Below are 24672 nucleotides of genomic sequence, written 5' to 3' on the forward strand. Positions count from 1 at the left end.
CTACCATTACATTGACGATATTTTAATCATCTGGACAGAGTCTGAGCAACAGCTAAAGACGTTTCATGAACACTTTAATCAATTTCACCCCACCATCAACTTGACACTCAATTACTCTTGTACTGAAATTAACTCCTGAACACCATCATTAAGTTACAGGACAGTGAAGTATAGACTTCCCTGTCCCAGAATCCAATTGACTGTCCAACATATCTTAAATGGGGTAGCTTCCATCCAAAACACACAAAAAGGGGAGCTACACGGAAACTACAATATTTATTACAAAAATATGCCTGATTACAATCTATATTTCCAGGCTGTGTTTTAGGCAGCCCCTAAATCTAAGAAATATCATTGTCAGAAGCTCATTGTCCTATCCAACAGCCACAGGAACCTTTCCCTGCAACCAGAAAAAAATGTAAAACCTGTCCACAGAGAATATAAAGATTCCCAACACATCAGGACTACAACATCCCATGGACTTTCAGCTGCATCACATCTAATGTAGTGTACTTAATTATATGTACCAAATGTCCAACTGTGGGTCTGTATGTAGGGGAGAAAGGGCAAAAACTTCTCATCGCCACACAATAAAAGAAAAAAGAAAAGCTTTACCTGTGGCCAAACATTTTATATCCCTAATCACAGCATCATACACATGAATTACTTGTATTAAAAGGTAACTTCAAATCTCAGAGAGACAGAAAATTTTGGGAGTACAAACTTATGACAACCTCAGAGCAGGAATGAATGTGTTGCATGGATTTATGTCTTTCTACGTCAAATACGGAATTTTCTCCTACTTTCACACTCCTTATCCATGAACTGTTCGAATATTTATGGCCACTACTGCTTCTCCCTCTCCCATAGTGATAGTTCTGCTTCACGACACTTGTTGTATCTATTGCATTATTCCTGTGTCCTGTTGTGTACAAATATGTGACTCTTCAGATTTTGTGTTATTCTATGCCTGATGAAGAGACCTGAGTAGTTATGAAAGCTTGCAATCTGTTAGCATCTTTTTCAGTTAGCCATTAAAAGGTATCAACCACTGAGGACTCTCAAATTGTAATATTTTTCTATCCACTGGCTAACAAGGTACAAAGATAAATATTTGATAAAAAAAAAAAGAAAAACTAACACTTTTATTTTTGAAGGCATTCTTACTTTGTAGTATACAGTGGGGCAAATAAGAATTTGAAACACTGCCAATTTTGCAAGTTTTCCCACCTACAAAGAATGGAGAGGTCTGTAAATTTTATCATAGGTACACTTCAACTGTGAGAGATAGAATCTTAAAAAAAAATCCAGAAAATCACATTGTATGATTTTTACATAATTAATTTGCATTTTATTGCATGACATAAGTATTTCATACAATTGAAAACAAAACTTAATATTTGGTACAGAAACCTTTGTTTGCAATTACAGAGGTAAGAAGTTTCCTATAGTTCTTGATCAAGTTTGCACACACTACAGCAGGGATTTTGGCCCACTCCTCCATACAGATCTTCTCCAGATCTTTCAGGTTTCAGACCTGTGGCTGTGCAACATTGAGTTTAAGCTCCCTCCAAAGATTTTCTATTGGGTTCAGGTCTAGGCAACTTCAAGACCTTGAATTGCTTCTTACGGAGCCACTAATTAGTTGCCCTGGCTGTGTGTTTCGGGTCATTGTCATGCTGGAAGACTCAGCTATGACCCATCTTCAATGCTGTTACTGAGGGAAGGAGGTTGTTGGCCAAAATAACGCGATACATGACCCCATCCATCGTTCCTTCAATATGGTGCAGTCGTCCTGTCCCCTTTGCAGAAAAGTACATCAAAAGGAAACCAGTCCACATTTCAGCATCTAAATCTTTGTACTAATTGTGTGGTCCACACACCAGTCCACATTTCAGCATCTAAATCCTTGTACTAATTGTGTGGTCCACACACCAGTCCACATTTCAGCATCTAAATCCTTTGTGCTAATTGTGTGGTCCAGCAAGGCGTCCACATTTCAGCATCTAAATCCTCTGCTATTGCAGAGAAACTGGTTGCAGGGTATGGGACCATGGGGGGCTGAAGGGTATGTGATCATGGGGGGGGGCAGCAGGGTATGGGACCATGGAGGGCTGCAGGGTATGGGACCATGGGGGAGCGCAGGGTATGTGACCATGGGGAGCCTCAGGGTATGTGACTGTGGGAGCTGCTAGTGGCTGCATAGTATATTATCTTGGGGGGCTACAGATAAAAGTTATCCTGTGGGTTTGCGGGCTGCAAAGAGCTATGTGGGGGCTCATATTATATATATATGGCTTTGTTGGGGCTCATGTATGTAGTGTAGGGGGCTCATACTGTATGTAGGGGACTATGTGGGGGCTCATACTGTATATTGGGGGACTGTGTGGTGTCATTGTATGTAGGGGTCTTTGTGAGGATCCATACTGTATAAGAGAGTTACGTGGGCGCTCATACTGTATCTATGGGGCTGTGTGTGGATTCTTACTGTAGCTATGTAGGGGCTCATACTGTATATTGGGGGCTATGTGAAGGCTCATACTGTATATTGGGTGCTGTGTGTGGACTCATACTGTATGTGGGGGCTCATACTGTATATAGGTGGCTATGTGGAAGCTTATACTGTATATTGGGGGACTGGTGTCATATTGTATGTAGGGGGCTATGTGTGGATTTATACTGTATAAAGGGAGTTATGTGGGAGCTCATACTGTATCTATGGGGCTGTGTGAGAGCTCTTACCGTATCTAGGTAGCTATGTAGGGGCTCATACTGTATGTTGGGGCCTATATGTGGACTCATACTGTATGTAGGGGGCTGTGCGTGGACTCATACGGTATGTACAGGGCTATAGGGGGCTCATACTATATGTAGGGGGCTGTGTGTGGACTCATTGTATGTACAGGGCTATGGGGGGCTCATACTGTATGTAAGGGGCTGTGTGTGGGCTCCCACTGTATGTACAGGGCTATGGGGGGCTCATATTGTATGTAGAGGGGTGTGTGTGGGTTCATACTGTATATGGGGGGCTGTGTGGGGGCTCATATTGTATGTAGGGGGTTTTGTGGGGGCATATTGCCTGGATCTGTGAGCTGTTATTCTCATTGCAGTTCAGCTTATAGTCTCCTTTACTTGTCCTGATTGGTCATTCAGGGATCCATCAGGGAACTCCTTCAAAGGAGGACAAAAAGCGTCGGAAGAAGACGCCATTAAGCTAAGTACACAACTGTTCAGACCATATAGGGTCTATATATATATAGTGTTGCATCTGCTGTTAGCAGATGCAACACATGCGGGGATTGCCTGTTTGTTAAGTGTTGTAGTTGTCTAACAGACAAAAACAAAGCATGCAGCCACAGGGACTTGAATATATTATCTGAGAACTACAAGATACTCGGTTAACACTGGAGCGTGCAGGGATAACAAGTTATCTGAGCACGTTTGTTCATCACTAATGTCTTTATGTGTTGAGCTTTTAAAATGAAGAGAGAATTTTTTTTTATTTTTTTTTATGGTTTACATGTATGAAGGCCCCATAGGTTGATTGCTTTGGTTGTTGATTAATGGGGCTATGTGGGGGCTCGTACTGTATATAGGGTATGTCAGCATATTAATTCTGCTCAATATTAAGTGATACAAATAATATAAAAAATTATTATAATTAATATGTTAATATTGAGCAGAATTAATTTCAGCCTATTGTTCGGCCTCCACACCAGTCACGGTTTCTCATGTGGCCCCTTATGAAAATGAATCTCCCACCCCTGCCCTATTATGTATGTCGCTATATTATATATAGTTCTGTACATAAGGGAAAAATGTGCGCGCCGCGATACATGCAGCGCTATTTCTGTAAGCGGGAGAGGGCCCACGCCTTCTAAACTGCCCGGGGCCCTGGCTACTCTTAAGCCCCCGTCTCACATAGCTGTGTCACGGTTTTGGTGACGCAACAGCGACCTCACCAGCGATGTCGCTATGTGTGACACTTTGCAACGATCAGGCCCCTGCTGTGAGGTCGCTGATCGCTGCAAAGTGTCCTGGACCATTTTTTGGTCGTTGCTCTCCCGCTGGTCAGCACACATCGCTGTGTGTGACCAGCGGGAGCAGCGATCAGGCTGGTAACTATGGTAAACATCGGGTTACTAGGGGCACACGCGCACTTAGTAACCCGCTGTTTATCATGGTTACGAGCCTGTTAAAGTGAGCGGTAACCTCCCGCTTACTGTAGCAGAGTGGTAACCATGATAAACAACGGGTTACTAGGTGCGCGTGTGCCCCTAGTAACCCGATGTTTACCATAGTTACCAGCCTGCTCCTGCTTCAGCAGGCTCGTAACCAGGAGCAGGACATCGTGGAAAGATTCTTTCCACGATGTCGCTGCTCCCCTGATCGTTGGTGAGCCTGCCTGTTTGACAGCTCACCAGCGACCACATAGCGACGCAGCAACGATCCCTGACAGGTCGCATCATTGTCGGGATCGTTGCAGCGTCGCTAAGTGTGACGGGGCCTTTAATCCTGGCTGTCTCCAGTGAACCTGAAGGCCGTGTGTGATAATGGTGCGAACCTGGTGGCGGCCCTACGCTGGGGCAACCTCACACACGTGCTTTGCATGGCTTACATCCTCAACCTGGCAGCACAGCAATTTCTCCACTGCTATCCCGTCCTGGATGCACTGCTGCAGAAAGCACGGTCGCTGTTTGCTCACTTCCGCCGTTTGTACCCCATGGGTCATCGCCTTGCATTTCTACAGAGGTCTTTTGGCGTACCGTTTAACCGGTTGATATGTGATGTGTTGACATATTAGAATTCCATTCTGCACATGCTGCAGTGACTGTGACAGCAGTGACGAGCCCTTGTGCAGTATGTCATTTTGCGTAGCCTGGGCCAACGCAGTACGGACGTGGTGAAAATCACACTTGTGGAGTGGGCACAGATTAACCCTTCTGCACAGTTCCAAAATGGCTACTAAGATGGTTAGCGCTGATGATGCCATCATCAGCATCACAATTCCGGTCATCTACATGCTGGAGCAGACTTTGAATAGCCTGCGGGAGGAGGTGGTGGTTCCAGAGGAAGAGGAGGAAGCAGAGAAGAATGTAGAAGGGATACCAATTTATTTAAGTTCCGGACTGTCATCTCACAGGCGGGTTCCATGGGAGGGTGGATTACAATGATCGAGGGGGGCTCTGGTACCAGACAAACTGTTAATGGAAGTGCAGGAGCCGAGGAACAAATGGAGGATGACGAGGAGGAAAAGGGGATGGGCACGCAACAGTCAGGAGATGAAGAGGATAATGATCCCCTCTCTATTGTTTGTGGTTGGCGGGAGAGGATGGAGGAAGCAAGCTTGAATGTTACCCCGCCACCAACACACCATGAACTTAGACCTCATGGAAGCACCCAACACATGAGCGCCTTCTTTCTGCACTATCTGCAACATAATGCCCGAATTGTTAGGATTAGAAATAGCGCTGACTATTGGGTTGCCACTCTGTTCGATCCATGATGCACCAGCAGAACAGAGTACAAGTGTAACACATAGTGAACGACTGGAGAGGATGGTGCAAGTGTATCTCAAGCTCAATATCAATGCAATCAGGAGGGTTTGGATGCTTTTGCATTTTGGTCTTCAAATAGAAGAGTGGCCTGAGCTTGCCTGTCACGCCTTGGAGGTTTGAAATAACGTAACCACTTTGCTGCAACTTTGTTGTCAAACATGAGTTTAATGCACTGTATGAAGATACATTGTCTCTGTCTGTAATAACAGATAGGAAGAGATATTTATACATTGGCACTGTCAGTGGAAAATAAATGAGGAGTTAAATTATAGGCCATGTCCTAACATATAAGATGTAATTAAACCTTGGAAAAGAAGATAATAAAAAAAGCTTCAGTTCCTGGGGGACAGGGATATAGTATAACTGTCTACAGAGCATTCATGGGAAATAAAGCAGTAGAACGCTCACATTGTAGAGTGTTGTGCCAGCTCCCATATGTAAAGTTTGACCTCGACCTATCCGATATTGATTATGAATATTAAAGCATTGTCCAGACTTTATTATTAGAGCCATTTGGATGCAAAAATAATCAAAATAAAATGTTCACCTATAGGCCAAGTGGTACTTATCCGTTCAGCCTTCGGTAGACCACAGAGGTCTCCTTATTTCCTCTTTCGTGGAGGGGAGTCAGGTGACCACTGCAGTCTATCAGCAGCTGCTCATCAGCTACAGTTTAACATTTCATCTAAGTCAGAAGGGACAACTTCTCTTCTACCAGTCTGGGAGGCAAGTATAATTTTTTTCCAATATGAAAATTTTGTTTCCATATATTCATCATTTGCATATCAGTAACTTGTCTATCCATCCTGTAATTTCCAGAATTACACAACATTTCCTTCTTGGTGTTGCAATTTCAATGTTGAGGTGTATATATATTTTGTGGATAGTGGAGCTGCTACTTACCTTTGAGTGTGCCTGAATATAGAAATGAGATGTCCATGGGTACAAATGTATCATCAGATAGTACTTTAAAATCATCCGTGAATGCACTTTTATCTCTCCTTAATGTCAATTCATATTTCCTGCAAAAGGAGACAAACGTGCTATTGTTAATTAGAAACAAAAAAATATTAGAATTATTGACTTAATTGTCAAAGGGATTTTCCAAAATTACAACTTACCACCCATTAGCAGGATAGGTGGTGACGAGTGTCTAATCACTATTGTTTGGGTCATATGTCCGCCATTTAAATGGTGTGGCAAATTAAGCATGTTCTGCTGCTCTAGTCACTGTCTATATGATTGACAGAAATTTCTGAGTACAGTGCTTGACTTCCATACACAAAAAATTACCTATACCTATAACTGATATGTATTCAGTTATAATTATGGGACAACTCTTTTTAGCAAAACAAAAACTTTACTCAATACTATTGAATACCATTGCTGTGTTGTGCCCTGTATTTTCAACATGTGTTACTGAATGTAAGTGGGACTTAAAGTGGTACTCCTATTTCTAAGAACCTATCCAAATATTTAGTAGGTGTAATAATAATCATAGTAGCAAATGCCTTCAATTAAAATGTAGTATTGTTTTTATGATTCTGTGGCGCCCCTGAGGGTTCGGTCGCCACAGAGGTACTGCATCTCACCCAGAGGTGTGGTATCTCACTCTCAGGTAATGAAGGAGTACAGCTCGGGACCCTAACACCTGCATCCAACACATTCCACACCAGTAGGGGCAGGGCGAGATTGCTCCTAAGGGAGAGCACAGTCCCTGGTCCCTAGCTGAGGGGTGGAACTATGTAGTGGGTGTAGGTGGAGGAAGTAGCTTAGGGGAGCACATGAAGGAAAGTATAAATAGAGAAGCCATCTTGTTTAGAAAGGTCGGTCAGTCGGTCAGTCTATAGTGAGAGGAGTTGGAAGCAGGAGCTCTGAAGGAGCTCTGCTCAGGAGGAGGGCCTGAGGAGAGGCCCAGGACTGAAGGAGAAGGAGAGAGGGGCAGGAAGGGCTCCAGGAACGAAGAAGGGACCTCAGGGGTACGGGCAGTGCTGGAGGCCACCCGAATGCCCGAATCTACCAGGAGGTGGAGGGGTCAGGCCACACAAAAGGGACCAGTCCCTCAACTAGCAGAGTACTCTATGTCTCAACTAGAAACCGGGGGCTGCAGTATTTCAAGTCCTGCAGCCAACAGTCCATATTAGTCTCACCAAGAAGGTAGCCATAGAGGACCCAGGGGACGGAACAGACGTCGCCCTACAAGGCCCGAGGGTACTGGATTGGGACACTAGGTATGAGTTGCAGGGAGAAGGCCAGAGAGAGAGAGAATGCACAGAAGGGGGTCCCGCTAAGTACTCCAGAGATATCGGAGGGTTGACTGAACTCCTCCCTGAGTAAGCGCAGCACGACGAGGGAAGTTACACTGGTACCTGTAACTTGGACTGCAACAACCATGAGTAAAGACCCTGAAGACTGCACCCCACCGTCTCTGTAATTATTATCTGCGCCATCACCCCTGCACTACAATGCCCAGCATCACCTATAATATCTACAACATCTCTACACTGTCCTGGAGTTAAGCTCTGCCTGTGGAGAGCTGAACCAACCCTGCTGCACCAACATCAGCTCCAGAGGTTCTGCACAGCAGCAGCGTCTCCATATAGCCGCATACCACAGATGGCGTCACAAACTATATATTTAAAACTATAAAATCGCCTGTAAATATTCCCCTTTGGAATGACCACCCTTGGTCACGGACCGGGTCACCGCCACTGTGACATCTCCCAAAGCAACGACCGACCCGGCACCTAGTACCCCATGGCCCAGCGGGTGCGTCAATTTACTATGTCACTTACCCCAGGTGCAGGTATTGCAGGACCTTAGGTATCCATTGTTACGACTACTGATATAGTGACAGTTAGTTAGCTTGTTGCTAGTGATCGTAACCATGGATACCTAAGGTCCTACAGTGCCTGCACATGAGGAAAGAGACATAGCAAATCAAAGAAACTATACTAAATTTCTAATTGGAGGTATTGGCTAATATTATTATTATTACACTCAATAAAGAATAACGACATGGCCCCCTCCTCACCTGATCTAAACCCTATTGAAAACTTGTGGGCCCTTCTTCAATGGAAGATTTACAGTGAAAGAAAACAGTACACCTCTCTGAACAGTGCCTGGGAGGCTGTGGTTGGTGCTTCCCAAAAAATGAATCGTCAGCAGATTAAGAAACTGACAGACTTTAAAGACGGAAGACTTGTGAATTTTAGTGAAAAGAAGGGTGGCTATATTGGCCACAAATATTTTATTTAAAATTTCAGAAATTTATTTTTGTACATTTTGAGTTGTTTTCTACATTTTGAATTATTCTCAATTTATCAGATGAAAAGAAACAATTGAAATGGGAAAATTAAAATTTTTCATTAAGTTATATAATAATTATACACGATAATAGTTACCCAAAGATTATGCACACACAGATATTTTCCTAAGAAATTTCACTTTTACTTAAATATTCAGGTTTTAAGTTTATTAATAGGGATTAGTGATGAGTGAGCACTAAAATACTCAGGTGCTCGTTGCTCGACCCAAGCAACGAGCCCAATGTAAGTCCATGGGAAACTCAAGCATTTTTCCGGCACCCCTTTCCCCATGGGAACAGCATGGGGAAGACCCCTGAAAGCATCTCTGACTCCCAGTTCACTGCTGTGAACAATGTTGTCAGTCTATTATGCCACTTTTACCGACTCACAATAAAGCATAGATACAGTTATATGAAAAAGTTTGGGCGCCCCTATTAATCTTAAGCTTAATGTTTTATAAAAATTGGTGTTTTTGCAACAGCTATTTCAGTTTGATATATGTAATAACTGTTGGACACAGTAATGTTTCTGCCTTGAAATGAGGTTTATTGTAGTAACAGAAAATGTGCAATCTGCATTCAAACAAAATTTGACTGGTGCATAAGTTTGGGCACCCCACCAGAAAAGTGACATTAATATTTAGTAGATCCTCCTTTTGCAAAAATAACAGCATCTAGTCGCTTCCTGTAGCTTTTAATGAGTTCCTGGATCCTGGATGAAGGTATTTTTGACCATTCCTCTTTACAAAACAATTCCAGTTCAGTTAAGTTTGATGGTCGCTGAGCATGGACAGCCCTCTTCAAATGATCCCACAGATGTTCAATGATATTCAGGTCTGGGGTCTGGGATGGCCATTCCAGAACATTGTAATTGTTCCTCTGCATGAATGCCTGAGTAGATTTGGAGCGGTGTTTTGGATCATTGTCTTGCTGAAAGATCCATCCCCTGCGTAACTTCAACTTTATCACTGATTCTTGAACATTATTGTCAAGAATCTGCTGATACTGAGTGGAATCCATGCGTCCCTCAACTTTAACAAGATTCCCAGTGCCGGCATTGGCCACACAGCCCCAAAGCATGATGGAACCTCCACCAAATTTTACTGTGGGTAGCAAGTGTTTTTCTTGGAATGCTGTGTTTTTTTGCTGCCATGCATAACGCCTTTTTGTATGACCAAACAACTCAATCTTGGTTTCATCAGTCCACATGACCTTCTTCCAAAAATAAATTGGCTTCTCCAAATGTGCTTTTGCATACCTCAGCCGACTCTGTTTGTGGCGTGCTTGCAGAAACGGCTTCTTTCGCATCACTCTCCCATACAGCTTCTCCTTGTGCAAAGTGCGTTGTATAGTTGACCGATGCACAGTGACACCATCTGCAGCAAGTTGATGCTGCAGCTCTCTGGAGGTGGTCTGAGGATTGTCCTTGACTGATCTCACCATTCTTCTTCTCTGCCTTTCTGATGTTTTTCTTGGCCTGCCACTTCTGGCCTTAACAAGAACTGTCCCTGTGTTCTTCCATTTCCTTACTATGTTCCTCACAGTGGAAACTGACAGGTTAAATCTCTGAGACAGCTTTTTGTATCCTTCCCCTGAACAACTATGTTGAATAATCTTTGTTTTCAGATAATTTGACAGTTGTTTTGAGGAGCCCATGATGCCACTCTTCAGAGGAGATTCAAACAGGAGAACAACTTGCAAGTGGCCACTTTAAGTAGCTTTTCTCATGATTGCATACACGTGGCTATGAAGTTCAAAGCTCAATGAGGTTACAAAACCAAAAAAAGTGCTTTAGTAAGTCAGTAAAAGTAGGTAGGAGTATTTAAAACAAGAAAATGATAAGGGTGCCCATACTTATGCACCTGTCAAATTTTGTTTGAATGCAGATAGCACATTTTCTGTTAGTACAATAAACCTCATTTCAAGGCAGAAACATTACTGTGTCCAACAGTTATTACATATATCAAACTGAAATAGCTGTTGCAAAAACACCAATTTTTATAAAACATTAAGCTTAAGATTAATAGGGGTGCCCAAACTTTTTCATATAACTGTAAATGAAACCAAAATGGATTTTCCTGGAAAAAATGTTAAAGAACATTCTTTCCAAGGTAATGACTTGCATATACGGTAAAATAAATAACCCCCCCAAAAAATGCTCCTCCACACCTTGGGCTATGTTCACACATAGCGTTTTTGTTGCGTTTTTGCACTTTTGCATTACTTTCAACCGTGAAAAATATATTCACCAGTTAATGTCATTTTAACATTGTACTACCTTATCTGTCCATGTGGTGTGTGAGACATGATCTGACACATCCTGTTTCATTTATGAAGGAGGGACTCTGAAAGTCATAAAGCCTATTTTTATAGGGCCAGCAGTCTGCCCTCACTATTGTTAGAGGGCCATCAGCTGGCTATGCTTTGTTGTTACTATTATTAAGGAGCGGGTTCCATATACTGCTATTGTATATGCAGTGACTGCAAGACCTGCCCAAAATTTGGAAAAACTCCAATGCACCTTTGAAGAGACATAGAGGAGGGCCTCAGTTAAAAAAATGTTCCCACTATTAAGGAGCGGGTCTCCTATACTGTTATTGTGTATGCAGTGACTGCAAGTCCTGCCCAAAGTTTGGAAAAACCCCAATAACCATTTGAAGAGACATAGAGGAGGGTCTCAGTTTAAAAAATGTTCCCATACATAAAGGAAGAGGTCTCCTATACTGTTATTGCGTATGCATTGACTGCAAGGCCTGCCCAAAATTTGGTAAAACCCCAATACTCCTTTGATGAGTCATATAGGAGGGCCTCAATTTAAAAAATGTTCCCATTATAAAGGAGCGGGGCTCCTATACTGTTATTGTGTATGTTGTGACTGCAAGGCTTGGACCAAAATTTGGAAAAACCCCAATACACCGTTGAAGAGACATAGAGGAGGACCTCAGTTTAAAAAATGTACCCATTATAAAGGAACAGGTCTTCTATACTGCTAATGCCCATGCAGTGACTGCAAGGGCTGCCCAAAAATTGGACAAACTCCAATAACCCTTTGAAGAGATATAGAGGAGGTCCTCATTTAAAAAAATGTTACCATTGTTAAGGAGTGGTTCACCTATACCGGTAATGCCCATGCATTACGTGCATGGGCTGAAAAACATTTACCCTGGAAGGTATACATGAACATACTGTATAAAATACAGAAGGTTAGAGGTAGGCCTCTAAAAAAAATTCCTACGGGCATCATAAACCACACTCTTAAAAAAAATTATGTGGGTGTCACATCACTTTCACCCTGATGATATGGTGGTGGAGGATGAGGAGAAGGAGAAGGAGGAGAACAACAGAAAATAGACAAAATCAGGAAGTGTATACCCATGTCTGGGTGTGAAGAGATGCATGGGAATAGACCTAAAAAAAACAATGGATTTGACTTTATGTTCTGCTGCTATCATTCAGTGGTGTTGAGAAGTCTGGCCCAATCCAGCCCTTGTTCATTTTGATAAGAGTCAGCTTGTCAGCATTTTCAGTTGACAGGCGGATGCTCCTATCAGTTATAATTCCCCCAGCAGCACTAAAAACCCGCTCTGACAAGACTCTAGCGGCAGGGCAGGCCAGGACCTCCAAGGTGTAGAGAGCCAGTTCATGCCACGTGTCCAGCTTGGATACCCAATAGTTATAAGGCACAGAGGAATCAAGGAGGATGTTGGTATGGTCGGCAAGGTACTCCTTCAGCATCTTCCAAAACTTTTCCCTCCTTGTCAGAGTGCCCCGCTCATCAGGGACTGGGTGCTGGGAGGGTCTGAGAAAACTGTCCCACACCTTTGACAGTGTTCCCTTGTATAGTATTAGTCAGTGACCAAGTGTGAATAGGTTCAACAAAACACAGCTATCTGACTTTAAATGGAGGGTAATATTTTGCACTCTCTAAAAAATGTCACAATTATTACCACAGTAATATGGGATCACGTGTGATGACCACGGTTTTAGGAAGTGGCCTTATAGATGTGGTATTGGTCAGCAACCAAGTGTGAATAGGTTCAACAATGCACAGCTGGCTGACTTTAAATGGATGGTAATATTTTGCACGCTCCAAAAAATGTCACAATTATTACCGCAGTAATATGGAATCAAGTGTGATGACCATGGTTTTAGGAAGTGGCCTTATAGATGTGTTATTGGTCAGTGACCAAGTGTCAATAGGTTCAACAAAGCACAGCTGACTGACTTTAAATGGAGAGTAATATTTGGCACGCTCCATAAAATGTCTGTATTATTACCGCTGTAATATGCGATCACGTCTGATGATGGAGAAGTTTCTCTGCTTCCACAACACCGCAATGCGAATAAAATAAAAAAAAATTGCCTGTATTCTGCTAACAAGCAAATGGAGCAGTAAAATGGTGTACTCTGTATTGCTTTTTAAGCAAATAATCAGGATTAAGAGCAAATAAAAAAATAAGCCTGGATATGTAGGGCTATGGGTTTCTGTAACAGGAGCAGACAGAATGTTCAATGGGCCATATTGTACTGTATACACTGTCCACAAACCCTGCCTGCCTATCTCCTGCTATCACCAGTAATATATGCAGCTTGATTAGTCCTCAGAAGGACTGTTAGTTCAGATGGATATAAATATTTATATATATATACAGTACAGACCAAAAGTTTGGACACACCTTCACATTTAAAGATTTTTCTGTATTTTCATGACTATGAAAATTGTACATTCACACTGAAGGCATCAAAACTATGAATTAACACATGTGGAATTATATACTTAACAAAAAAGTGTGAAACAACTGAAAATATGTCTTATATTCTAGGTTCATCAAAGTAGCCACCTTTTGCTTTGATGACTGCTTTGCACACTGTTTGCATTCTCTTAATGAGCTTCAAGAGGTAGTCACCGGAAATGGTTTTCACTTCACAGGTGTGCCCTGTCAGGTTTAATAAGTGGGATTTCTTGCCTTATAAATGGGGTTGGGACCATCAGTTGTGTTGTGCAGACGTCTGGTGGATACACAGCTGATAGTCCTACTGAATAGACTGTTAGAATTTGTATTATGGCAAGAAAAAAGCATCTAAGTAAAGAAAAACGAGTGGCCATCATTTCTTTAAGAAATGAAGGTCAGTCAGTCCGAAAAATTGGGAAAACTTTGAAAGAGTCCCCAAGTGCAGTTGCAAAAACCATCAAGCGCTACAAAGAAACTGGCTCACATGAGGACCGCCCCAGGAAAGGAAGACCAAGAGTCACCTCTGCTTCTGCTAAGGACAGGCAACAAGCAGAAGAGACTTGTTTGGGCTAAAGAACACAAGGTATGGACATTAGACCAGTGGAAATCTGTGCTTTGGTCTGATGAGTAGAAATTTGAGATCTTTGGTTCCAACCACCGTGCCTTTGTGCGACGCAGAAAAGGTGAACGGATGGACTCTACATGCCTGGTTCCCACCATGAAGCAAGGAGGAGGAGGTGTGATGGTGTGGGGGTGCTTTGCTGGTGACACTGTTGGGGATTTATTCAAAATTGAAGGCATACTGAACCAGCATGGCTACCACAGCAGCTTGCAGTGGCATGCTATTCCATCCGGTTTGCGTTAAGTTGGACCATCATTTATTTTTCAACAGGACAATGACCCCAAACACACCTCCAGGCTGTGTAAGGGCTATTTGACCAAGAAGGAGAGTTATGGGGTGCTAAGCCAGATAACCTGACCTCCACAGTCACCAGACCTGAACCCAATCGAGATGGTTTGGGGTGAGCTGGACCGCAGAGTGAAGGCAAAAGGGCCAACAAGTGCAAAGCATCTCTGGGAACTCCTTCAAGATTGTTGCAAGACCATTTCCGGTGACTACCTCTTGAAGCTCATCAAGAGAATGCCAAGAGTGTGCAAAGCAGTCATCAAAGCAAAAGGTGGCTACTTTGAAGAACCTAGAATATAAGACTTATTTTTAGTTGTTTCACACTTTTTTGTTAAGTATATAATTCTACATGTGTTAATTCATAGTTTTGATGCCTTCAGTTTGAATGTACAATTTTCATAGTCAAGAAAATACAGAAAAATCTTTAAATGAGAAGGTGTGTTCAAACTTTTGGTCTGTACTGTATATGTATATATATATATATATCTTGCTGTGGAATACCTGCATCTAACTATTAAACCGCCAATTCTGTCCCTCACTCAGCAGAAGCTCTCCCTACTCTGCCTGTTTCTGGGGTACACTTTGACGAGCATAGGCTCACCAGGTCTTATATAGACCTGATGATGCTATGCGGCCAGCCAGTCACTGTAATGCCACAACCAATATGGATACGGCGTTACAGTGAGTGTCCGGTAATACCTGCATGTTAATTGGCTGTCTAAAGAGCGCCAAACATGTGGGGCGGGGACCCGAGCATCTAAGAAAAACTCGCCGAGCATCGAGATGCTTGGACGAGCAGTGGCGAGCATGTGCGATCATTACTAGTCTACATGTTTGGCATTTCTGTAGCAATGAAAGCCTGCCTAATTTATGGGTGCGTGTCTCCAGAAGCATGAACTGGGCACTACAACGTACTGGGCACTACAACGTACTAGTGACTACAATGTACTGGGTACTACAATGCCATTTGATGCCATTTTTTTTTACCCATTTCCCCTTGTGAAAATGTAAAATCTGGGGCTAAAACTAAATTTTGATGGTAAAAAGGTACAAAAAAGTCTTCACTGTCCAATGGTATAAAATTATAACACACCTGTGGTGTCAATATGGTCACTGCATCCCTAGATTAATTTATTGAGAGGTGTAATTTGTAAAATGGGGTCACTTATGGGAGGTTCTGCTGTTCAGGGGCTCTGCCAATGTTACATGGCCCCCTAAAACCAGTACAGAAAAATCTGAACTCCAATATGGTGCTTCTTCCCTTCTGAGCTTTGCATTGTGCCTGAAAAGTAGTTTTTGACCATATATGGGGTATCAGTGTACTCAGGAGAAATTGCACAACAAATTTTGGGATCCATTTTCTCCTGCTATCCTTTCACAGACCAATGTTGTAAAATTCTGTGAAGTATCTGTGGATTCAAGGTGCTCACCACACGTCTAGATTAATTCCTTGATGGGTCTTGTTTCTATAATGGCGTCACTTGTGGGTGGTTTCCACTGTGTAGGCACATCAGGGGCTCTCCAAATTCGACATGTAACCCGCAGAGCATTCCATCAAAGTCTACATTCCAAAACGTCACTCCTCCCATTCTGAGATCTGCCGTGCACCCAAACAGTAGTTTTCCCCCACATATGGGGTATCTGCGTACTGCGTAGGAGAAATTACACAACACATTTTGGGTTCTATTTTCTCATGTTACCATTATGAAAATAAAAGATTTGTGGCTAAATATTTTTTTTATGGAAAAAATGTGATTTTTTTTTCACAGTTCTAGATTATAAACTTCTGTGAAGCACCTGGTGGTTCAAGGTTCTCACCACACATCACTTGTGGGGGGTTTCCACTATTAAATCACATCAAGGGCTCTCCAAATGTGATATGGCATCCGTTAATGAGTCCAGCCAATATCACGTTCCAAAGTCAAAAGGCGCTCCTTCCCTTCCGAGCCCTGCTGTGCGCCTAGACAATAGTTTTCCTCCACATATTGGGTATCGGCATGCTCAGGCGAAATTGCACAACATATTGTATGGTGCATTTTATCCTGTTACCATTATGAGAATAAAAAAATTGAGGCAAAAAGAACATTTTTGTGGGAAAAATTTGATTTTTTACTTTCTTGGCTCTATATTATAAACTTCTGTGAAGCACCTGGGGCTTCAAGGTGCTCACCACATATCTAGATACATTCCTTGAGTGGTCTAATTTCCAAAATGTGGTCAATTGTGGGGGGTTTCCACTGTTTAAGCACATCAGAGGCTCTCCAAACTCGATATGGCTTCCGTTAATGATTCCAGACAATTTTGAGCTCCAAAAGTCTAATGACACTCCATCTCTTCTGAGCCTTCCGCGCACACAAACAGTAGTTCTCCACATACTGGGTATCTGCATACTCAAGAGAAATTGCACAACAAATTGTGTGGTGCAATTTCTCCTGTTACCCTTATAAAAATGCAATATTTGGGGCTTAAAGAACTTTTTGTGGGAAATATGTGATTTTTCATTTTCACGACTCAACGTTATAAACTTCTGTGAATCACCTGTGGGTTCAACGTGCTCACCTCACATCTAGATAAATACCCTGAGGGGTCTAGTTTCCAAAATGGGGTTACATGTGGGGGTTTCCACTGTTTAGGCACATCAGGGGCTCTCCAAACGAGACAGCAAATTTTGCATTCAAAAAGTCAAATGGCACTCCTTCTCTTCCTAGCCCTGCCGTGCGCCAAAACAGTACTTTTCCCCCACATATAGGGTATTGGCACGCTTAGGAGAAATTTCACAACATATTTTATGGTCCATTTTTTCCTGTTACCCTTGTAAAAATAAAAAAATTGGATCTAAAGTAAAATATTTGTGAAAAAAAATAAATGTTAATCATTTTCTTACACTTTGCTTCAGCTCCTGTGAAGCACCTGAAGGGTTAATATACTTCTTGAATGCAGTTTTGAGCACCTTGTGGGGTGCAGTTTTTATAAAGGTGTCATTTTGTTTTTTTTTCTCTCATATAGACCCCTTAAAGTCACTGTAAATGTGCCGTAATCCCTAAAAAAATGGTTTTGTACATTTTGTTGTAAAAATTTGAAATTGCTGGTCAAATTTTAACCCTTCTAAGTTCCTAAGAAAAAAAAATGTTTTAAAAATTGTGTTAATGTAAAGTAGACATGTGGGTAATGTCATTTATTAACTATTTTGGTGTGACATAAATCACAAAGTTAAGGGCACAAAAATAAAAATTTGAAAATTGCGAAATGTTAAAAATTTTAACAAATAAATGCAAGTCATATCAAACAAATGTTACCACTATCATGAAGTATATGTCTCAAAAAAACAATCTCCGAATCAGTGGGATCCGTTGAAGCGTTCCAGAGTTGTTACCACATAAATTGACACTGGTCAGAATTTTAAAATTTGGCCTGGTCATAAAGTGAAAACAGGCTTATGGGTGAAGGGGTACAGTTGATTGATGGGAATGCGGAGTGGTGGATCCCAACCTGGGTTAACAGTTGATTGGTGGGAATGCAGAGTGGTGAATCCCAACCAATCAGATATCGATGTTATGTCCTAAAGATAGTTCATGAATATCTTTTGACTCGACAAATCCGTTAAGTGTTTCACTGAGGAAAACATCTACTGATCATATCATAGTGATATCATATACTAGTTACACTCCCCAACTTTGAAATTTCAACACCAGGAAGTAAAAGTTGTGGAATTATGGAAATCACAGGATGGACAGATAAATTAATTATATGTAACTGGTGAAAAAAACTGGTTAAAACATCTCAATTTATTCAGTACCAAGTATGAGTTCTACGTGCACAAATACTCAGACTTACTTGCCGAGCTGTACTTGGAAGGAACTGGAGGGTTCCAGCTACCATATATTAGGCCCCATCCCTCACACAATAAACCTGGAAGTACAGCTGGTGTGACTTTCCCTCATGAAGGCTTCTTCAAGGTGTTGCCTATATCGTTTTCTCTAGATCAATCTCTGGCTCTCATTGTATCCAAGACAAAAGCAGTATTCATCGCTGAAGAGGACAGACCTCTATTCTAGCCTCCATTGCTGTCTTCCTCTGTATAATAGCCTTTGAGAGCAGTGGTGTGAGGTTAATAGAACACCTGTAGCTGGACATCTGGCTCGTAGTCTAATGTCATGCATATGCCTTCGGATGATGTGTAGATACTGTTAGACTTGGTATGTGAGATCTGATTTCACTTGCAGTGCAAAATGGATCAATCGTGGAACCATTGGTTCTGCCATTTCTTCATAGTGTCCCAGGAACGGTTTTTCAACTTGACAATCCTACTCCTCATGTTGCTCGTGGTACTGGGAACAACCTGTGTGGCTCAAACCTACTACCATGGCCTGCAGTGTTTCCAGACTTGTCTCACAGAGCACATCTCGGACATCATTGCTCGGCATTTGCAAAGTTGCACCAGCAGTGTCTGGCACTCACACTTGATACTAAATAACTCCAGATGGTTTGAAAATGTTGTTTCTATTTTAAAATATTTTGCATATTACTAACGTGCCATGTTGATCCTGTATTTTTTACAATTCCACAACTTTTACTTCTTAGTGTTACAATTTCAGTGTTGTGGAGTGTATTTGCTATTACTACCTATGGAAAAACTTTAAGTTTGATGAATTTGTTATTGTACACAAGTTGATTTACATAGACATATCTTTACCTATTGTATCCAAATATCTGCAGCTGTATTGGGATTTGCTCCTGATTGGTGGCTCTCTTTGATCTCAGGTGATCTTTAAAAAGTGCATCCCTATTATAGGATACTGTCTCATAGTATTTCAGAAATGGCCTAATATTGTCTCCATTACTTCCTATAAAACAAAATAATAATATTAATCATTTTATTTCTATAGTACCAACATATTCCATAGCACTTTACTAATCAGATGTGACATGTACGAACTACATAAGATATTACATAAAAATACATTATTCAACAATTCAAATAAGACCAGTGAGGGCCTGCTTGCAAGCTTATATTCTATGAAGAAATAGGGGGGGAAACAAAAGGTATGCAGTACCAAAAATCTTTCAAAATAGAGGTAACGAGGACAAAATGTGTAAACATATAAATCCTCTAGAAACTAACAATTTTATTAAGATTATTTTTAAAAATACAAAAACACAGGTGATAGGAAAGTTTAATAGTATGTAGCTATATTAGGTCATACAAAAAAAACAATATCCCTAAGGGACTATTTTATATCAAAAAGTAATAGTCAAATAAATAACCAGATATGGGTAATTGAGATCTTGTACACAATAATTTCTTAGCTTGCCCTATCAAGAGCCTCAACTGATACTGCCTGGCATGGGGGTTGGTACCCTAATATACGAATTTGACGCCCCTGTTCATCGGCGGCTGTCCCTCACTGTCCCTGTTAAACCCTGATAATGTGAGCTATAAACACTTGCCATACTATGTTAATAGATGAGTAAATAGAGTAAACACAACATGATAGAAAACTTCTCGTAATTATGGAAATCGCCTCAACGCGTTTCCCCATCCTGTACGTTCATCAGGAGGACAGATGTGTAGAACTCCAGAGAGAAATCAGCATGGATACAAATAGATAAAAGATGTGGCAGGCTATCCTAGTCTGTCAGACAGCTGTATTTAAATACACTCATCAATCATAGTCCAGTGTGTCTCATACGCCCATTTCCTAAATGTTCCCCTTCATTTATTCAGCCTCCTGTCTCCAAAATGGGACTGCGCATGCCCACCCTTTTGGACGCTAGATGTTGCATCTGTAATGAGGCCGCATGAACGCACACATCACCACCGCAACCGGAAGTGACGTGTGTATCACACGATGAACCGCATGAAAGCATGGATATTTCGCATGCACTATTGCGTCACTTCCGGGTCCGATGCGATGCTTGCGTTTCACATTGAAGCGCAAAGGAATGAAATAACCGCGCATACATCCATGTGTCACTTCAGGGCTATATTGCTAACATGCCCCTGCGTCACACGTATTGTGTCTATGTCTGGTGTGCACGGAAACACCTCACCTCCAAATTATAATGGGGCTCTCAAAGGTGGACAATATGAAATTATATGACGTTCCACATTACCCTAGATTGCTATACTCCACAGTTCAAGTCTAATCAGGTATACCGCCTAATATCAGGGATGCGCAGATATAGGATGTCTCTAACATCTACTTTTATATGTAAAAAATATTAATACAAGCATAGTATAGTTTTAACCCTTAAACAGGGACAACCATGCAAAATTAGAGGGGGTACGCTTGTATGCTAGATACAGTCACACATATATTCATCATGCTGTATACGGCAGAAACAAGCATCTAAAATCTAGAGAGAAAAATATAAAATAGATAAAAAAGGACAATCCAGATATTTCAAAGGGAGACTTGTTTCATTAACAGAAATATAACCATATTTTGTGAAACATAGGTGGAAGTGGGCCAAATACAGGAAAATATGGGATAGTGGAGACTTATTGGTGCATCGGGGAAGGAAGGGGAGGGGAGGTTTTTTACAAAAAACACGTATAAGAAAGCTGTTCATTTAGCCCTTTTGGGGCCACAGATTGTAGTCTAAAGATCCATTTAGTCTCTTTTCTTAGAATTGACTTATTAAGGTTACCTCCCTTTGTTTTAGGTCTTATGCGTTCAACCATGTTAAATGATATGTCTCTAAGTCGTCCACCATGTACCTCGTTCATGTAATGTGCAAGAGGTGTGTCACACTTGTTCCTGATATCACCTAAATGCTCGCATACACGTACTCGTATCTCCCTTGTAGTTTTACCCACATAATCCTTTGGGCAAGTACATGTGGCTTTATACACAACCCCCGATGACCTACAATTACCAAAGTCCCTCAGTGAAAAAAGCCTACCAGTGGCTGAGCTGGTGAAGGTCTTGCAAACATCCATCCAGTCACACCTGCTGCAGCTACCACATCAATAATCTCCTCAGGGTTTTCTGTCAAGCCAAGTTCCAGGTTTCATTGGTCTTTTGCAAAGGCTGTGTACCAGCCGGTCGCCGATGGACTTGCCCCTTCTATACATAATACTTGGGACAGGGGGATCAAACTTTTAACGTTTGGATCAGCCAATAAGATCCCCCAATGTTTTTTAAGGTTACGAGACACCCTATCTGATTGGTTGTCAAAGGTGCCTATTATCCTTACACTGTCCTTCCCTTGTTTTTTATTATTTAAGTTAGCTAGGAGTGACCGTCTGTTCCTGCCCAAGGCTTCTGAGTAGGATCTGTCAAGGACTTGGGATGGATATCCTCTCTCACGGAACCTATGATACAGATCAGTGGCCTGTTCTCTAAAGACGCCAATATTAGTGCAGCTTCTCCTCACACATAAGAACTGGCCTTTTGGAATTCCTCGCTTTAAAGCCTTGGAATGGTGGCTGTCCCGGTCAAGAAGGCTGTTTGTTGCAGTGGGTTTACGATACGTACACGTACTAATAGATCCATCCCTCTCCTTCTTTATTCTCAGATCAAGGAAGGCTATATTGTTACTCTGACATTCGGATGTTAATCTAAGTCCCAGTATGTTAACATTGATGGTCTCCATAAATCGCCTAAATTCAGCCTCTGGGCCAGACCAGAACACCAGAATATCATCAATATATCTGGCCCGGAGGCCAACATATGGGTGCCACCACCTCTCCAAAGATGATTGTTTCCTCCCACCAGCCCAGGAGCAGATTGTCATAAGTGGGGGCACATGGGCTCTCCATTGCCATGCCCCTGAGCTGGGGGAAGTACTTAACATCAAAGAGGAAGTAGTTGTTAGTAAGGGTGAAATGCAACAGGTCCTCCATCAATCTATTGTGGTCATAATATTCTACTGCCCTTGTTTTTAGGAAGTGTCTAACCGCCTGAAACCCTGCTTTATGAGGGATGCTACTGTAGAGGGCCTCCACATCAATGGAGGCCAGATAGGTGGTTTCCTCCACAGCAACACCCTCGAGCTGGGTCAACAAGTGCAGAGTGTCCCGGACATAGGACGGTAAAGAGATAACAAAGGGGAGCAATATTTTATCAATATAGATGCCAATGTTTTGTGACAGGGAGTCAATTCCAGCAACTATGGGGTGGCCTTTGAGTGGGCTAAGGCCCTTATGGACCTTTGTAAGGGCATAGAAGGTGGGTACTGTTGGTGCCTCGGGTTTTAAGTATAGAAATTCATTGTTTGAGATCAGGCCTTTAGCTCTACCCTCTTCCAATATGTTAATCAGTTTTGTGGTATAAGCAGTTGTCGGATTCTTAGATAGAACTTCATAAATATCTATGTCATTTAATATCATCTGACACATAATGAGATATTTTGTGTGATCCAATAGAACAAGGTTACCGCCTTTATCTGATGCTGTTATTATCAGCTCCTTGTTCTTTTCAAGTCTATTCAAGGCCTGCAATTCCTCACTGGACAGATTTGGACTTCTCTTGGATATCTCTTGGAAGTTTACAGAGGTTTAGTTCAACCAAATACATAAAGATATCAATGCTTGTTCGTGATGAGCGAACATGCTCGCCACTGCTCAGTACTTGCCCGAGCATCCCTGTGCTCGACAATCTCGGCGCTTTGGCGAGTATTTCCAGGTTGCTCGAGCGGGAACTCGGGTCCACTCCCTGCATGTTTTGCGCTCTTTAGAGAGCCAATGAACATGCAGGGATTGCATGCCATGCACTGTAATGCTGTAGCCATGTTGGTTGTGGGCATTACAGTGATTGGATGGTCGCACAACATCATCAGGTCTATATAAGACCTGGTGCCGCTATGCTCGTCACAGTTTACCCCGGAAACAGGCAGAGTAGGGAGAGGTGCTGCTGAGTCAGGGATATATTTGCTTGTTTATAGTTAGTATAGGTATTCCACAACATACACATATATATATATATATATATATATATATATATATATATATATACAGTGGTGGCCAAAAGTATTGGCACCCCTGTAATTCTGTCAGATAATACTCAGTTTCTTCCTGAAGATGATTGCAATCACAAATTCTTTGGTATTATTCTCTTCATTTAATTTGCTTGCAAGGAAAAAACACAAAAGAGAATGAAGCAAAAATCAAATCATTGATCATTTCACACAAAACTCCAAAAAAGGGCCGGACAAAAGTATAGGCACCCTCAGCCTAATACTTGATTGCATAACCTTTAGCCAAAATAACTGCGAACAACCGCTTCCGGTAACCATCAATGAGTTTCTTACAATGCTCTGCTGGAATTGTAGACCATTCTTCTTTGGCAAACTGCTCCAGGTCCCTTCTCCAAACTGCCATTTTGAGATCTCTCCACAGGTGTTCTATGGGATTCAGGTCTGGACTCATTGCTGGCCACCTTAGAAGTCTCCAGTGCTTTCTCTCAAACCATTTTATAGTGCTTTTGGAAGTTTGTTTTGGGTCATTGTCCTGCTGGAAGACCCATGACCTCTGAGGGAGACCCAGCTTTCTCACACTGGGCCCTACATTATGCTGCAAAATTTGTTGGTAGTCTTCAGACTTCATAATGCCATGCACACTGTCAAGCAGTCCAGTGCCAGAGGCAGCAAAGCAACCCCAAAACATCAGGGAACCTCCGCCATGTTTGACTGTAGGGACCGTGTTCTTTGCTTTGAATGCCTCTTTTTTTTCCTGTACACTCTATGTTGATGCTTTTTCCCAAAAAGCTCTACTTTTGTCTCATCTGACCAGAGAACATTCTTCCAAAACGTTTTAGGCTTTCTCAGGTAAGTTTTGGCAAACTCCAGCCTGGCTTTTTTATGTCTCGGGGTAATAAGTGGGGTCTTCCTGGGTATCCTACCATACAGTCCCTTTTCATTCAGACGCCGACGGATAGTACGGGTTGACACTGTTGTACCCTCGGACTGCAGGGCAGCTTGAACTTGTTTGGATGTTAGTCGAGGTTCTTTATCCACCATCCGCACAATCTTGCGTTGAAATCTCTCGTCAATTTTTCTTTTCCATCCACATCTAGGGAGGTTAGCCACAGTGCCATGGGCTTTATACTTCTTGATGACACTGCGCACGGAAGACACAGGAACATTCAGGTCTTTGGAGATGGACTTGTAGCCTTGAGATTGCTCATGCTTCCTCACAATTTGGTTTCTCAAGTCCTCAGACAG

At 42.0% G+C, this 24672-nt stretch overlaps 1 protein-coding gene across 3 annotated transcripts in view; it reads right to left on the reverse strand.

Moving 5' to 3' along the window:
• LOC141149036 (disintegrin and metalloproteinase domain-containing protein 10-like) overlaps nt 1-24672 on the reverse strand; it is a 258254-nt gene that overhangs the window by 214433 nt on the left and 19149 nt on the right. For all 3 annotated transcript variants that reach the window (XR_012245373.1, XM_073636861.1, XM_073636860.1), the window contains exons 2-3: nt 19199-19349; nt 6462-6580 (exon numbers count right to left, since the gene is read on the reverse strand). Coding sequence is in view for 2 of the 3 variants with exons in the window: in XM_073636861.1 (XP_073492962.1) it covers nt 6462-6580; nt 19199-19349 (270 nt within the window). In the remaining variant the exon portion in view is untranslated. The remainder of the gene's footprint in view (nt 1-6461; nt 6581-19198; nt 19350-24672) is intronic.

The sequence above is a fragment of the Phyllobates terribilis genome, unplaced genomic scaffold (assembly GCF_046119375.1).
Source record: "Phyllobates terribilis strain yellow unplaced genomic scaffold, ASM4611937v1 Scaffold_1__5_contigs__length_1240528914, whole genome shotgun sequence".
Lineage (NCBI taxonomy): Eukaryota > Metazoa > Chordata > Amphibia > Anura > Dendrobatidae > Phyllobates > Phyllobates terribilis.